Genomic DNA, 16,271 nt, shown 5'->3' with positions numbered 1-16,271 from the left:
TATATATTCACTTCATTTAAAATATATATATTCACGTTAGCTGTGAATCTGTCCCTTAAAAACAGTAAACATGTCTGTGCATGCATGTCTCCATTTTTCTTCTTGCACACATTTTATTCGACTTCATGGATTTGTATGTTTGCATGGCCTGTGTCCCTGTAAGCATCTTCCCTGAGTTTTTTAGTTGTAGGCTTAGTCTGAGCTTCTCTAGAAGTCTTCACACTCTGTTCTTGTGGATCCTCTCTCCACTGAAGCTAGGTTTCCCTATGCCATGAAGAAGTCAAATGCCTCTGTTAGAGTAGCGAAGAGAAGCACAAGGAGAGAGAGACCAGCTATTGGGGCAAATGCGTCAGGATGAAAGAGACCATAAGGAGAGAACAGAGGGATGTGCAAAGAAAGATAGGAAGGAAGAACATTAGAATTTGGTGCCTATTTTTATTCTGACAGTACAGGAGATTATGAGTTTTAAAATAACAGGTTTTAACCTGGATAACTGGGAGAGTGATGCTTCTGTTAGCATTTTATGGATACAAAAGTATGCCTCATGTATTCCCCTGGGGGAGGTAAGTCCTAAAGACAAAGACATGAAGATGTTCCCATGTCACTATCTATGCATATATGGTAAAGAGTTCTCATAGTGTGTGTAACATGCTAGGCTGCTAAACGAAAGGTCAGTGGTTCAAATCCACCAGCTGCTCTTCAAGAGGAAAATGGACAGTCTTCTCCCATAAAGATTTGTAACCTCAAAAACTCAATGGAGGGTCCCTATAAGTTGGAATCAACTAAAAGGCAGTGGATTTGGTTTAGGGTATCTGTATATATGACAGAGGGAGCCCTGCTGGCTTAGTAGATGGGGAGTTGTGTTGCCAACTCCAAGATAGGCAATTTGAATCCAGCATCTGCTCCAAGGGAAAAAGATGGACACTTTCCTTCCATACAATTTATAGCCTCTGAAAACCCACTGGAGGGCTGGCTATAAGTCAATTCCAATTTGATGGCACATAACAGCAACAAAATATACATGGCAGTGTTTCTGTGATTCTTCTTATTTGATAGGATAGAGTGTGAGGGTCAACCCTGATGACACCGAATCAAGGGAAGCTTTTGAGCCTAAGAGAGATGGAAAGAGCCAGTGAAAGTGCCTAACCATTCCTGATGCTGACTGATGCTGACTCCATTAACTTGGCCTAGCTCTGATGTCCATTATAACCTCAAATTCCAGTACCAACTGGAGCCCAGTTTCATAACAAGCAACACTTATGTTTCTCCTTCCACTTCGCTGGTGCTTTCTTACCCTCTGCAATAACCTTCCCCGTATTAAAAGAGGAGAATCCTTGACACTAACTCAACTTGTTCCATCTTTTCTCAGTTCCATCCAGTCAACTGTCCTTCTCCTTGACCTTAGCTTGTTCTCCAAACAGGCTGCAGTTGCAGTGGGAGGGTCAGAGAGGGATTAGCCAGGATTTTTGCAGTCTTGGACTTGATTACTGTGACATTTCAGTTTGTCACTCTCTGGGGGTGTGGCTCTCCACTGGCCGAATTTCAAAACTTCCAGACTCTAAAGCCCAGACTCAGTGTAGTGGGAGGGCCTGACTGAGGTGGCTGTAGCCGGTCTAACAGGGCCATTTCCTGACCTAAGAGCACCCTGATCCAGTTGTGTCTTAACTGACTATTCTCTTGAATTCTAGAGTGGATCATGACCCATGAAGAGCACCATGCAGCCAAAACCCTGGGGATCGGCAAAGCCATTGCCGTGTTAACATCTGGGGGCGATGCCCAAGGTAAGGATGAGGGCCCTGTCAGGGGAGAAGGCAAAACCCAAGACTGATCAGCCCCCTTGGGGTTTCTCGATTCCCTATCCTGTAGCACAGAACTGTCCTCTTTCAGATTCACACTAGAATCCTGGGCTTACCTTAAAATCTGTCAGGTCTAAGTGCATTTGGATTTTATTTCTCCAAATATTTTTAGAACTTCTTTCCAACTGTCACAGAAGATGTCATTTTGGTCCTTTGGTACTTTAAAAAAAAGCCATTTTCACAAAAGGAAAAGAGACAAGATATAAAATTATGGAGAAGCAATGGGTGGATTTAACTCAAGTACTTTGGAAATAGTAGAAAAATGGGACTTGGCATTGGTATTCAGTGGGTTCCAGGTAGATCTTCAGATATCAACGTTACTGTATGGAGAGGTTCTGCAGTGACAAGACCAGGCGCTTCAGGCTTCCAGCACATTTCCTTCTGTCAGGGACAATTCTGTTTTGTTCTCTGTTTGCCCTTTTCTTCCATCCCCTTCCACCTCTTTAGCCCTTGAACAGTCAGGAACAGCAGCAGTTAATTGGCATAGATCTATCAGAGGATGAGGGATAGAGAGCAAAGCCAGAAAGAAGAGTTTCCTTGGATTGAGTTCAGGAATCTGGGGATTAGAAAAAGAAGGCATTTAGGAACAATAAAGTGATATGTAAAGAATGTATTCTTCCCTCTCTCTATTTTCTTCTTGTATAGTTTAATGTATAACATGATTAGTAGAGGATGGGTTTCCTCTGTGAAAGGAATACCAGGATTTAGAAACAATGATGAGTAAGAGAAAGAAAGAGATTGATTGCACCTTTCTCCTTTAGGCTATTATATAGATGTTATGCTAAGCACCAGTGTATGTGTTTGCCTTGTCTTACATCTTACAAAAAAGTTGATATCACAAGGAAATATTACATATTACTATAATTCTTATCAAAGGCACGTGAAAAGAAATAATCAAAGTATGGTTTAACATGGGTGAACGATGAAAGCGTTGACTTAGTGGTTAAGGAGTTGTGCTGCCAACCCAAAGGCCAGCTGTTCAAATCTACCAATTGTTCTGTCAGAGAAAGATGGACAGTGTCCTCCCATGAGATTACAGCCTCAGAAAACCTACTGGAGGGTCAGCTGTGAGTTGGTTCCATTTTGATGGTAATGAACAATAACAGAAAAAAGAAGTCATTCACAAAAAACTAGATATTATGTGATTCTATATCTGTGATGTATCAAGAATGGGCCCATCTATTGAGGTTGTGTATAGGTGGTAATCTCAGACTAGAGAGTGATTGCTAATGGATATGAATTTTTTATAGGGAGCTAGAAGTGCTCTAAAATTAGATTTTAGTGATGTTTTGCAGCCTTGTGAGTTTACTAATCACACTTTATTACCTGTATCTCAATAAAGCCATTAAAAAAAAGAAAGTGTGCATTACCTAGAAGAAATCACTTATGAAATGAAGTGATAAGTCTTGGTTGGATTAATCAGGGAGAACTTCAGAGAGAAGATGGGCTCCAAGAAACTAAATTAATTATTAAAATAAAAGTCTTGCAGCCGTGCCTGGAACATAGTAAATGATCAATAAATCTATATAAATAATATATTTTAAAAAGTACATTATTGAGCGCCTATTGTAGCCATGCAGAAGTCAGACATACTCTCAGCTGTTACTATTTCTTATTGGTGCAGTTAAACTTGGGAAGCTCTGGTGGTCTAGAAGCTGTGCTGCAATCACAAAGACAAGCTGTTCAAATCCACCAGCTGCTCTGTAGGAGAAGGATGGGCAATCTCTTCTTGTGTGATTTACTGCACTGAAACTCACTGAAGGGGCAGCTATGAGTTGGTTCCAACTACACAGCGCATGACAACAGTTAAGCCTGGGAAAGCCAGAACCTTTGTAAGGTGGTAACTTGTCAGTAAAGGAAAATGGAAATATTTTCCACTAATAAAGAACAATAGGAAAGTGGTAAGGTTGTACTGAGCCACAGGCAGAGAATTTAGCAAGACCTGAGGGGGAAAATGCAGTCTTATTGAACTCTAGCTCTCATGTTTCACTGTGTATTAGGAGAGTTAAATTTTACATCTATTTTTAATCCAATCTTTATTTCATTATAATTGTGATTCATGTTATAAAAAGGAGAAGACTAGAATGAAGAAGCTGAAAAAGGCCGGCACAAAGTCCTGAGATTAGAACTAGTAAAAAGATTAAGATTGTATCACCCTTTTAAGAGGCTATAGAGACTGCTGACCTGGCTTCGGATGCATCAGTCTGATCTGGAAAGTGTCCCACACCAGTAGTGAGCTCCTCAATATCAACTATGAGTGTTGATCTTCAAACCTAATAAGATTGCCTGTGGAATTAGACTGTCAAACTAGGAAAGAGAGGGCCTGCTAAAAATCCAGATGAGGGCAGGGTTAAGTACTGAAGGACAGAGAAAAAAACATAGAGGCCTGTGATTTAATTTGGTTCGAAGAGCACTAAAGGTTTTCTAACTTCTGATCCTCTACAGTGAGACATTTTATTCTAGGGATGCCCATCATCTCCCTGCTCAAAGAGAAGGATTATCTTTCATGAATACAGGGGTTTTGGATAGGTGATTCCTGGAGTTCTGCCTGGGTCAAGGCCTATTTGGTTCTGTGACAGGCACCTTGTACCCAGGGAACTATCCCACTTGGGAATCCAGATAATACCAACTAAGCATGTCAATGACACTGAAAATAGTAGAGAATAAACTGGAGAGAGGTAGGGAGGCAAAGCTTTGGTAGCATAATCCAAAGCAGATTTCACTGCTAGCCCAGGGACTGAACAGTTTGAATCCAGCAGTTCTGTGATAGAAAGATAGGCAGTTTCCTCCTGTGATGATTTATCAACTTGGAAAGCCAATAGAGGGCCAAATGGACTTTATGGCAATGAGTTTCCGTTTTTGTTTGTTTGGGCTTTTTGTTGTTTTTTTTTCTTTCTTTTTTCAAGTAAACAAAACAGAAAACTCAAAAATAGAGAAGTTCAGCTGAAGGAACAGCTCAAATACAGATATAGAGACTGCTGAACTGGCTTTGGCTATATTATATAGATCTGTATCAAACATAGATGTATTTGTCTTGAGACATAGCTAGAGAGTTCAGAGAAGAGCTTGGTGGCCCTAGTTCTCCCAGTCAGAGAGCACAGAGATCTTTATTTCCTAGAGGATATGGGCCCCATGGGAAAGAGAGAGTGGACTACATAAAATCTATAGCTCTATTATTCCTTGGATTGAGCAAAGCTTTTAACTTCTCGAGTAGAACAATGATGAGGATTCAGACATCCAGAAATTAGAAGCTGAAGACTCTAGGATGATGTAAAATTAAATACTGAATCTGATTCCTTTACCAGTCCAAGAATGGCTTTAGCCTCCTAGACCTTGCCCCATTCAGCCTTCAGCCCCCTAAGCCATGCCTCATTTAGTATATACTGCTGGAAAGGACTTCCATCATCTGGTTTAATCTTTGTCTGTAGAGTAGGCAGTCCATTCCAAAGGTATATTTGCCCTACTTTTAAAGATTTACAGGAACAGATTCTATAACCTCTCTGGATTGCTTATTTGAGGGTTTATACTTTTTTAATTGCCTATGTATGGGGAAATGCTTAATATTTAATAAATCTTTTATATATATATATTTCTTATTCTAAATCCAATTAAGGTAGAGAGAAATTTTGTAGCATTTGCTTCCAAAAAAGATACTAAATTTTTCTCATTTATTACATTTTTCTCTTTGGTCTTACAGAGAGGCTCATCACCTTAGATCTTCTTCTCCCAGAAGTCTCTTTCTGACAGGCTGTAATTGGAAGCTCCAAACATGTTTATGATGTTCTCCAGAGCCCCTCGTGGCTGTACCCAGAATATCCCCAGGATGGTGCATGTAATCTTATCCTTCGTCTTACTTCTAATAAGTCAGGCAGCTGTTCATACAGGGTTATTTAGGGCAACATGGGACAGCCAAGGAGAGCTGAGCCAAGACTGGCCTGGGGCTAGACCAAGTTGTGAGACTGCACAGGAGAGACCAAAGATTACTAATACCCTGTAGCATAAATTATCTATACAGCCCAATCTTGATTTCTGGGGAGCCACAGCTTGAGACATAGCTAGAGGGCACTCAGGGAATACAGAAGCTTGATTTCTAATAAAACATTAATGTAATGTAATGTATTCAGTGTAGAGGCCAGAAAGATGACCTGTAGCAGAGCTGGTAGAAGGAGTAGGAAAGAAAAAAAATTTTTTTTGGTAGGATTTTCCTTCTGTTCAACAGATTTGGCTCTTCCCTGTCCACCATCTTTTATTTGCTTTTCACTGGAAAAACTTCAAATACTTTATCTTAAATGGTCCCCTGGCCCCCCATTTACTCAGCTTGAGAGCAGGTAACAGTTCCAACCTATATATCTCAGAATGTCTTTTTTTTTTTGTGCTAAGTCCACATATATATTCCATAAGAACTTCAAACTAAACATATCCAAATATAAACATGTCATTGTCATGCCTTCTTTCTCAAACTTAAATCTGCCTCTGTGCAGGTGTTGATACCATGGCATTATTACTCTTAAGTCAGTTGTAGTGGGATTTACTTCCTTTAGAAAACGCTAAACATCCCCTGGCCAATTAGATTTAAACTTGTGACTTCTGTCTCTTGAATGTTTCCTGCTCAGTTTCTTTTTTATCCCAAATGGCCCTCATCATTTCTTGTCTGGTCTTCCGATAGCCTCCTAATACTGGTATCACCTCTCCTGGTTTGTCCGCCACACTGCAGCCAGAATGAGCTTTGCTCTGTAAGTCTCATCATGTCCTCCTGCTCTCAGAACTTCCCTAATTTCTACACTTTTCTCCCCCTAGGCCATGTGGGCCCTTTTAAGAATCATATAAAATTTATAGATCTTCCAAGAGAAATTTTCATGCCCATGCAACACCTCTCATGGTTTCAAAAGGTTCATAGATTCCCTTAAGCCCTTCATTCAGTGATCCCCTGTCAAACCCCAGTCTACAGAATAAATGTCCAACTTCTTCACGTGGCATCTCAAGTGCTTTATCATGTGGTACTTCTCTTGTCCAGCCTCATCCCTCACTGCTTTTTAATCTCTTATCATATTATTTTGTATAATAAAATAATTTTTATCATTTTTATTTTGTGTACTATTAAGCCACTATCTGTGTTTTTCCTACCTAGAATATTTTTTGCCAAATTGTCCACCTGACGGAAAGATTTAATGGACATTTTCCTTCAGACTTAGTGGGGGAAAATGCTGTATTTTCTCTATTACCTTCTCTGAATGCTTTCTAGCAGGCTTAGAGGCTCCCTCTCTTTGTTCCTACTCACTTTGCACATCTCTCCTTTATTAGGAGCAGTATATTATATTGTGATTCTTTTCATGTCTTGAGGACCATTAACAAGTCCTTAGCTTTGTGTCACCAAATTCTATATTGCTTGTTGCTGTGTCCCCAGTACCTAACATAGTACAGGAACTTGATGGATATTCAATAAATATTTCCATGTGTGAATGGACCTGCAATTTGATTTGGAATTTCTGGCCAGGTAATGCCAACTTTTGTTAACCTGTCCTAAAAGATGCTTGTCTTTTTAATCCCATTCTTCTCCAAATAGCTTTGGATGATGTAATACTTAGTGATGATTTTAGGTTAACACTGCATATTTTTCTAATTACTGGCTTCCTGTTGCTCACTATTATTTATTTCTTCCAACTGGGTAAAAATTCAAACTCAGATTTATTGCTGTCAAGTTAGAACTGACTCGTTGAGTTTCCTGAGGCTGTAAGTCACACAGGAGGAGATTGCCCAGCTTTCCACTTTGGAGCAACTGGTGGATTTGAACTTCCAGAGATGCATGGACTTTGGGTCGGCAGGGCAACTCTGTACAGCCTAGGCCACCAGAGCTTCCCAGTAGATGACAGAGCAGATGATGTAAGCAGATTTTTAGATTGAAACAAAAATATGTGCTAGGGTATCTGAGGAAGAATAGATAAAATAATTCATAAGAAGCTGATCTAAAAGTTTGTAGAACTCTTAAAAAAAAAAAAAGAAGCTGATCCATTCTGGCGCAAAGATTCTTTAATATCATCCCGAGCCCTTCTGTACCTAACAAGATAAGACTGGTCAACAAAATCCAGATACACCACTGTCTTGCTTCTCTCACCAGTGACACCACGCTTAGTACAGTATCAGTGACATTATTTCTTCTGTGAAGATGTTTATAACATGCCCTAAGTGTTTGTTTCATGACAGGATAACTCTTCCATGGATTTCCTGGAACAAAAAGTCCTTGTTATTTGAGTGGCTACCAAGAAAGGACTAATACTCATGTGGGGAAAAGGGAAAATTCAGTTTTTTCCTCTATTTTAGTCCTACAGGGTTTTTTCCTCTCAATGGAGACAGGGAAAGACTGACATACACTCATAATTTTTACCACTGGACCAATAAGCAACATTAAGATAGATGGAGAGATGATGGAACTGTCAGCAACTTCATTTTATGTGAATCCACAGTCAACACTCTTGGTGCCAGCAGTCAGGAGATCAGGAGACATATTGCATTGGGAAAATATGCAGCCAGGGATCTCTCCAAATGACTGAAGAACAGTGATGTTAATTTGAGGACTAAGGTGTGCCTGATTCAGGCCATTGTCTTTTCTGGGAGCTGGACAATGAATAAAGTTGGGACAATGAATACTGCTGGGAGCTGGACAATGAATAAAGTTGACAGAAGAATTGATGCCTTTAAACTGTAGTGTTGAAGAAGAACACTGAATAGACATGGATGGCCAAAATAACAAGTAGATATGTCTTGGAGAAGGTGCAGCCTTGGAGGCAAAGATGGCAAAGCTTCGTCTCACATACTTTGGGTGTGTTTTAGGAGAGGGACATCATGCTTGGGAAGGTGGAAAGATGGCAAAAGAGAGGAAGACCCACAACCAGGTGGATTGACACAGTAACTCTAACAGTGGGCTCAGTGTGTGTCAGAGATTGTAAATATGGCATAGGAGAGGACATGGTTCAGATCTCTTGTTCATAGGATTGCCCTGAGTCATACTTGATGTCACTTAACAACAACAACATGTACATCTTTTATACCAGGCTGTAGGTGGTGGATATGTTTTGTTGACTAATTGAGTGAATGCCAAGAGAAGGCAGTGGGAGGGTTTTTTTCCATATTCACAAACACTTCTGCAGTGTGGGGGCTGGAAAATTGCAGCTGTATGACACATACTGGAACGTAGTCCAACTCAAACGATGTAGAAAAGCTGTGACATGCCCCTGTATCAGGAGAATCCTACAGCTAGTTAATAGGCATCCTGGCCACACCACTAAGCTGCAGAGAATTATATTTTTGTCTCTCAAACGATGCCAAAGTTGGATATCTAGATTCACCTTAGAAGGGAGCAGAAAACATAGTGGAGCCATAAGGATTAAGAGAGTATTGCTTGGAGGTCAAGAGTGTTGATTTAGGCTCTTGGATTGATATTTGATCTTTTTGTGAGTACTGTTGTTGTCAAATGCCATCACGTTGACTTGTTGTGACCATATGAACAACAAATCTGAATTTAGGGTTACTAGTTTTGTAACATGTTTGGACTTAAATTTCCGAATCTCTAAAATACAGATTATTCTTGGATTACAGTAGGAATGAATGAGCTGATGTTAATGATAAGCTGATACTTGTTATTCTCATGGCATAAGTATTCAGTAAGCATTAAAAAAATACAACACAAACTCTTGTCTTTATTCTCCAGATTGTCCTGGCAAGGAAAACTATTTGGAAAGGCAGAATTTCTTGGAGAGGGAAGGGGGTATCCTGAACTCCCATTAAACTTAAAGGCAATGATTGGGATTGGGCCAGCCAGAAGAATTGGATAATGGTATTCTATATTCAGAGAAAAGCCTTAAAATGGCGCTATCTTCTGTCTTTAATTAGATGTAACATCTATGGGTTCAGGGCTTTTTTTCCTTGGGAATAACTTCTCCCTCCCTTCTTCCTCTTGGCAGGTATGAATGCTGCTGTCAGGGCTGTGGTTCGAGTTGGTATCTTTACCGGGGCTCGTGTCTTCTTTGTCCATGAGGTTGGTTTCTCCCTGAGTTTCCAATTTTTATTCCTCTCCCTTTTGATTCTAATAATGATGCTGGACCCAGAGATCTGTAAACTTGGCCCTCATGTTGTTTATTATCTCTCTGTCTTCTCTCCATCTCTCCCAAAACAGAGAGAGAATACAAGGAGTTAACAATTTCATAGTGAATGAGTTATACCAAGGGATAGAGTACAAGGAGAGAAAAGTCTCAGGATATTTCTGTAGTTTGCCTACATTTCTGACGTTCCCACTCCTCTTTGGTTCCCTTTTTCTCTTCCTCTCATGCTTCTACTCTTTCTATAAGATTTATCTGCCTTTCTTCTCTCAAATTTGATAGCCTTTTATCAGGTCATGATTCTTTCCTGCCTTCTTGTTCTCCCTTCAATATCCCCTTCTTTGTTTTCTCAGTTGTTTCTCAAGACTATTATTTAACTCCCTTGGGGGAGAGAGAGAGAGAGAGAGAGAGAGAGAGAGAGAGAGAGAGCACGAGCCACAGTGAAGAAGAATTAATATTATTGAAAAAGGGTTAACATTCCCTTCATTGAACAGTGTTAAATATGATGGTCTCACAAAAGTGCAGGACTCAATCATGGGGAAAAAGTGATATGATTCTCCAAGAACCTCTTCCCAGAATTCCCATCTTAATACTGGGAGTTTAGGGGAAACCCAGCAGAGGCTGACCAGGTATGTGTGCTCCACAGGGATATCAAGGATTGGTGGATGGCGGGGATCACATCAGGGAAGCCACCTGGGAGAGTGTTTCGATGATGCTTCAGCTGGTATGTTCCGGAGAACTCCTGCCCCGTAACTGTCCTGCCCTTGTTTTACCTCACTCCAGTTTGGGCTCCTGGTCTCTCAACTTCCTTATCGTGTGGTTTGAAGTAAAGGGATTTAGTGACGAGGGAGGGACCGTGTTTGCCCTTTACTCTTTATGGTTGGCATCACCCTGGTTTTCTTGGAGTGGAGGAGAACAGTCACAGGGAAATGTCTGGAATGATTTGTTCTTCATATAAAGGTCATAGGCGAGACTGGACAGGAACTGCACATCAGCAGGTCCTACTCTGGGGTCACGGGGAAGGTCTAGCCCTGAAAATAACCTTACCATAGAGAACTGGAGCCAGAGCCGTCATCATGTGGAGGAGATGAAGTAACCTGAAACCAAACCATTTAAAGATGGGGAAAACCAAGGCAGGCCTTCAGAGTGTTAAAAAAAAAAAAAAGCCTTAAGTTGTTCCAGATACTGTTTACATACATAGATAGGACTATAGCAGTAGAAACGGGTAGATATATAGATGTGGGAACCCTGGTGGCATAATGCCTTGTGTGTTGGGTTGCTGACTGAAAGGACAGCAGTTTGAATCTAATAGCTGCTTCATAGGAAGAAAGTGAGCAGTCTCTTCCTGTATAGATTTATAACCTTAAAAACCTGTGAAGGGTCACCATGAGTTGGAATTGCCTCAGTGGCAGTAAGGTTTGGCACTGGCAGCTTAGTGGTAAGAAGCTGTGCTGCAATCCCAAAGGAACACAGTTCGAATCCATGAGTTACTCTCTGGGGGGAAAGATGGGCAATCTCCTTCCATGTGATTAAATTACCTTTCAAAACCCACTGAATGGTCAACTATGGGTCAGTTCTAACTCAACGGTACTCAACAACAACCCAATAGAAATATACTTACATGCTAATTTTCTGAAACACTATGCCATTCTCCCAAAACCCCTAGAAGGAAACATAGTGTCCAACTTTGTTATGCCTGGTAAAGGCGCTATACAGAGCCTGCTGTAAGTTCTAGGATTTGCCACTAATATCCTGAAGTTGTAGATGCCTATAAACTTTTATCATTTGTGCAGACCTCAAATATAGTAAGTACTTCTTTTAGGGATACTGATAAGCCCCTGAGAATTCAAGTCTATTTGTACCCAGAGATACTTTTCCAATTTTACCAGCTTCTTCCAATAATACCATAGACCCCCAAGGAACAAAGTGGGAAAAGGATTGGCAATGCCTGGTTACTGTTTATGAAAACGTAATTGTTATAAAGTAAAAAGAAAAGAAAATTAAAAGCCAGGCAAATTGAAATGAAGTCTTAATTATAATTTATATCCAGTCCAGTAATGCCATGCCATTAGGAAAAATTTCCAAAGCCAGTTACTTGTTACACTTGAAAAGATAGGAAAATGAAGATTATTCTAGAAGTCAAAACAGGGAAATATGTATTCTGCTACTCTGTTTGAAGCTAAGCAACTTGATGACAGAGCTTTCAAAGAAAGTGTTTGGATCTTAGCAGTCTTCTGAGAGGTACAGGAGGGTATGGGAATGATGTTGACTTCATTGCCCTCTCCTTTGAAAGGCTACCAGGCAGCTTCCTAGGCAGCCATATGGTTTTCTCAGTCCACCACAGTCATGGGAGGGTGGAAATCTTGGCTTGTTGAGCCCAAATGTGGCAGTGGCATCTGAAGAGCTGACTTTCACCTCTTTCCCAAAGGGAGGCACAGTGATCGGAAGTGCCCGATGCAAAGACTTTCGGGAGCGAGAAGGACGACTCCGCGCTGCCCACAACTTGGTGAAGCGTGGGATCACCAACCTGTGCGTCATTGGGGGTGATGGCAGCCTCACTGGGGCTGACACCTTCCGTTCTGAGTGGAGTGACTTGTTGAGCGACCTCCAGAAAGCAGGTGAGATTGTGTTTGCATCAGTATTGCTGGTTTGTGCACACACGTGCATATTTCGATGTACACATGCATGCACACACATATTTTTGGAGAAAGAATGTTACCCCTTTAAACCTGTTGCCATTGAGTTGATTCTTACTGATGCTGACTTTGAGGATAGAGTAGAACTGCCCCATACGATTTCCTAGGCTCTGCTCCTCGTGGAAAGGACCTCTGGTGGCATAGTTGGCTATATGTTGCATTGCATAATGAGAAGATCAGTGCATCCTCTAGGTGCTGTGAGGAAGAAATATGGATAGTTTCTTTTAGTAAAGATTTACAGCCTTAGAATCTCAGTGAGGGATTACCATCAGTCAGAATTGACTTAACAGCAGTAGCTGCTGTTTTGGGTTTGAAATCCCTTCCAGAAGCAGAATGTCACATCTTTCTGGTGTGGAATGTTGTGGATTCAAACTGCCAAACTTTCAGATAGCGGTTAAGCACTCTGCTGCTGCACCACCAGGCCTCTTTATAAGTAAGACATTACCCAGACACAAACCAACAGTCTTTGCCTTTCTGCTGTTATAATCCCATTTGCTACAGGTATTTCCTCTTATAGTAATCTAGGCTCTAGGGACATCAGGACCTAAACTGATGGCCCATGGTTTGCTTTTCATCATCAGGTAAGATCACAGAAGAAGAGGCTAAGAAGTCCAGCTACTTGAACATTGTGGGTCTTGTTGGCTCTATTGACAATGACTTCTGTGGTACGGACATGACCATTGGTACTGACTCGGCCCTGCACCGGATCATAGAGATTGTAGATGCCATCACTACCACTGCTCAGAGGTAAGAGGAGTTGAGGGTGGCAATGTTGGAAGCTGGGAGGAGGGCAAAGTGCAAGTTAACATCGGGATGATCCTAGAAGATACCAGTTTTGTCTAGTCTTGTCATCTTCACTTCTTTTCATGTTTCTGACTCATCTTCCCCTGCAACAGAGCCTTTACACAGATGTGTTTACCCAGCCTTAGGGGGGAATTTGTTAACTCAAGTGTTTTCCCCTAAGGAGCCCTGGTGGTGTCCTGTGTAATGTGTCAGGTTGTTAACCAAAAGGTCAGCAGTTCAAACCCACCAGTCTCTATGGGAGAAAGGTGGGCTGTCTCCTGCAAAGATTTCCAACCTAAAAAGCCAAATGGTGGGTCGCTGTGAGTCAGAATTGACTCAGCAGTGGTGGGTTGATTTGGTTTAAGGGAGAAAAATATGGTCGCTAAAGTGTTTCCTTCAGACCTTTCTGACCCCTCAGGAAACCTACTGGAACATCTAGTAGCACAAATGTGTCTCCCAGCGAGTTAATTGACTGAGTTAGGTTTGATTTGGGTCCTAGGAATACTTGCACTGTTTTAAAGACTTTGTCTGTCTCTTCCAGCCACCAGCGGACGTTTGTGTTAGAAGTGATGGGCCGGCACTGTGGGTAAGATCCTCATTCTGGCTCACTTATTCCATGGGCCCAGCAGTAGCCCCTTCCTAATTCCCAGAATCCAGAGAGGTTGGTTATTGTTAGCCAGCCTGTAGGCACACTTGCTCCTCTTGGGCACTGTCTCCTTCTCCTTCCTCTTCCCCACTCGACCAGCGCTGTGTATGCGCATGTGCATGTCTCTGTGTGTGCACATGTGCTGTGGAAGGACAGCAGTGCTCTAAGAGCGGAAGCCCTTGCGGCAGATGAGAATGCACCAAGGGGCTCCTCTGAACCATGATCTCACGGAGGGGTCCTGCTGCTCTCACCTTCACCCCAACAAGGAGGTGGAGCTTCTCAGGCCAGGCCTTTCACCAACTCCCAGGACGAGAGAACTTGTTAGATCCAGTGAGGCTCTTTGTGTAGCTCCTACCATGATGCTTTGGCTTTCATCTCAGATACCTGGCTCTTGTCACCTCTCTCTCCTGTGGGGCTGACTGGGTTTTCATTCCTGAATGTCCACCGGATGATGACTGGGAGGAGCATCTTTGTCGCCGTCTCAGTGAGGTACTGGTGCTTTGTTTTTGACCTTCTAAAATTCTCTTGTTGCTTTCGGCTAATCATCCACTTCTTACTCATAGTTTCATTCCCTGACCATTTCTTTCTGTTCTGAATCAGACAAGGACTCGTGGCTCTCGTCTCAACATCATCATTGTGGCTGAGGGTGCAATTGACAAGAATGGGAAACCAATCACGTCGGAAGACATCAAGAATGTTAGTATAAATGCAAGAAGACAGGCCTTGGACCCATGCCTTCGTCCACCCATTCATTAGGGATTTTTGAGCCTCCTACTGGAGTATTTCTCCTTGGTCCCTCTCCACGTCTCTCCCAGGTCCTCTACTCCCTTGTCTGCTTGCCACTCAGGAGACATTAGAAGGCAAGAGGCTAAGCCATCAGTGGTTTGTCTATACTGTACCTTGCTTATTTCCTCCCCCTTTTTGTTCCTCACTTGGTCCATCCAGCTGGTGGTAAAGCGTCTTGGATATGACACTCGAGTCACTGTTTTGGGACATGTGCAGCGAGGTGGGACACCATCAGCCTTCGACCGGATCCTAGTAAGTCATGGGACCTTGTGACCCTTCAAGCCTTAGATCCTTCACCCTTAATGTCCTTCCCCTGCAGGACTACACTTAGCTAGAGGAGGATCTTAAACCATTGGTCATGCCACTCCCTCCACCAGCCTCCGGACTGCAGTGGCCCTTAACTGATTCCTAGTCACATGAGAGGCCTTTTCAGTTATAAAATATGATGGGAAACTGTGTTCTCCTGTAATAATTAAACCTAGTATATGAAAGTGCTACACACAAGTGAAGTTAAGATCTAACCTCAGACTCTCAAGTTTGAATCCCATGTCATTCTTTCCTTGGAAGAGAAAAGCAATATTCTTGTTTTATATGTAGGAAGGCAATATTACTAGCCTCAGTAATCCCCTTGATTATGGTAAGCATGTTTCTCTGCAATCAGCAAAATCCTTGGGGTTCCAATGATAAGATGAGGAAAAGTTACCAAGTTTTAGAAGAGAGTTGAATGGTGCAGTGGAGCTCAGTAAATTCTTAGCTACAGTCCTTCAGTGTGAAACACAGCATTGGGATTTAGTAGGACTTTGAGTGCCCTGCCCCGCCAAACGGAAGCGGGCACCTAAGCCCAGCTGCCTTTGCTCCCTGGACTCCTGCAGGGCAGCCGGATGGGTGTGGAAGCAGTGATGGCACTTTTAGAGGGGACTCCAGACACCCCAGCCTGTGTGGTGAGCCTCTCTGGTAACCAGGCTGTACGCCTGCCTCTCATGGAGTGTGTCCAGGTGGTAAGTACCAGTTCTATCCCTTCCTCATAGCTCAAAGCCCCTGCCTTTAAGCTGGAGCTCTTGGGACATGAGACCAGCTTTAAAGGCCCCTGAGATAGGAACAGATGGGAAGGGAGTGTGGCTGATAAGAGACATGTGGGGGAGGAATACAGTAGACTTTGAATAGGAGTCATGACCTCTCTCAGCCTGTCTCCTCATCTGTGAAATGTTTCTAAAGAAGATGGGAGACTCCATCCTGCCTAAAAGTGAGACTCAAAATCTTATAATGTCTAATCACAGATCATCAGTTTTAACTGTTATTTATTGGAAAAGAAATGCAATAGTTCTCCAACTTTATTAAAAGCAGGGTATTATTATATGAGGATCTGATTGGGTAGTGTCTACTGCACCCTGATTTCTATATTGACACATTT

The 16,271-nt window shown here is 42.1% G+C and overlaps 1 protein-coding gene across 3 annotated transcripts in view; it reads left to right on the top strand.

Annotated features, from left to right (window-relative positions):
- PFKM (phosphofructokinase, muscle) overlaps positions 1 to 16,271 on the top strand; it is a 52,967-nt gene that overhangs the window by 23,534 nt on the left and 13,162 nt on the right. For 2 of the 3 annotated variants that reach the window (XM_006888155.1, XM_006888156.1), the window contains 10 exons: positions 1,689 to 1,781; positions 9,815 to 9,888; positions 10,596 to 10,673; positions 12,378 to 12,567; positions 13,227 to 13,392; positions 13,970 to 14,014; positions 14,455 to 14,563; positions 14,675 to 14,770; positions 15,020 to 15,112; positions 15,733 to 15,858. In XM_006888155.1, the coding sequence (XP_006888217.1) occupies positions 1,689 to 1,781; positions 9,815 to 9,888; positions 10,596 to 10,673; positions 12,378 to 12,567; positions 13,227 to 13,392; positions 13,970 to 14,014; positions 14,455 to 14,563; positions 14,675 to 14,770; positions 15,020 to 15,112; positions 15,733 to 15,858 (1,070 nt within the window). Of the gene's footprint in view, positions 1 to 1,587; positions 1,599 to 1,688; positions 1,782 to 9,814; positions 9,889 to 10,595; positions 10,674 to 12,377; positions 12,568 to 13,226; positions 13,393 to 13,969; positions 14,015 to 14,454; positions 14,564 to 14,674; positions 14,771 to 15,019; positions 15,113 to 15,732; positions 15,859 to 16,271 lie in introns of those variants that run through there. The other variant, XM_006888157.1, reaches the window with a different exon arrangement.

This window comes from Elephantulus edwardii, unplaced genomic scaffold (genome assembly GCF_000299155.1).
Source record: "Elephantulus edwardii isolate Elephantulus edwardi_28Jun2011 unplaced genomic scaffold, EleEdw1.0 scaffold00065, whole genome shotgun sequence".
Taxonomy (NCBI): domain Eukaryota; kingdom Metazoa; phylum Chordata; class Mammalia; order Macroscelidea; family Macroscelididae; genus Elephantulus; species Elephantulus edwardii.
This window is presented reverse-complemented; position numbering and strand designations above follow the sequence as displayed.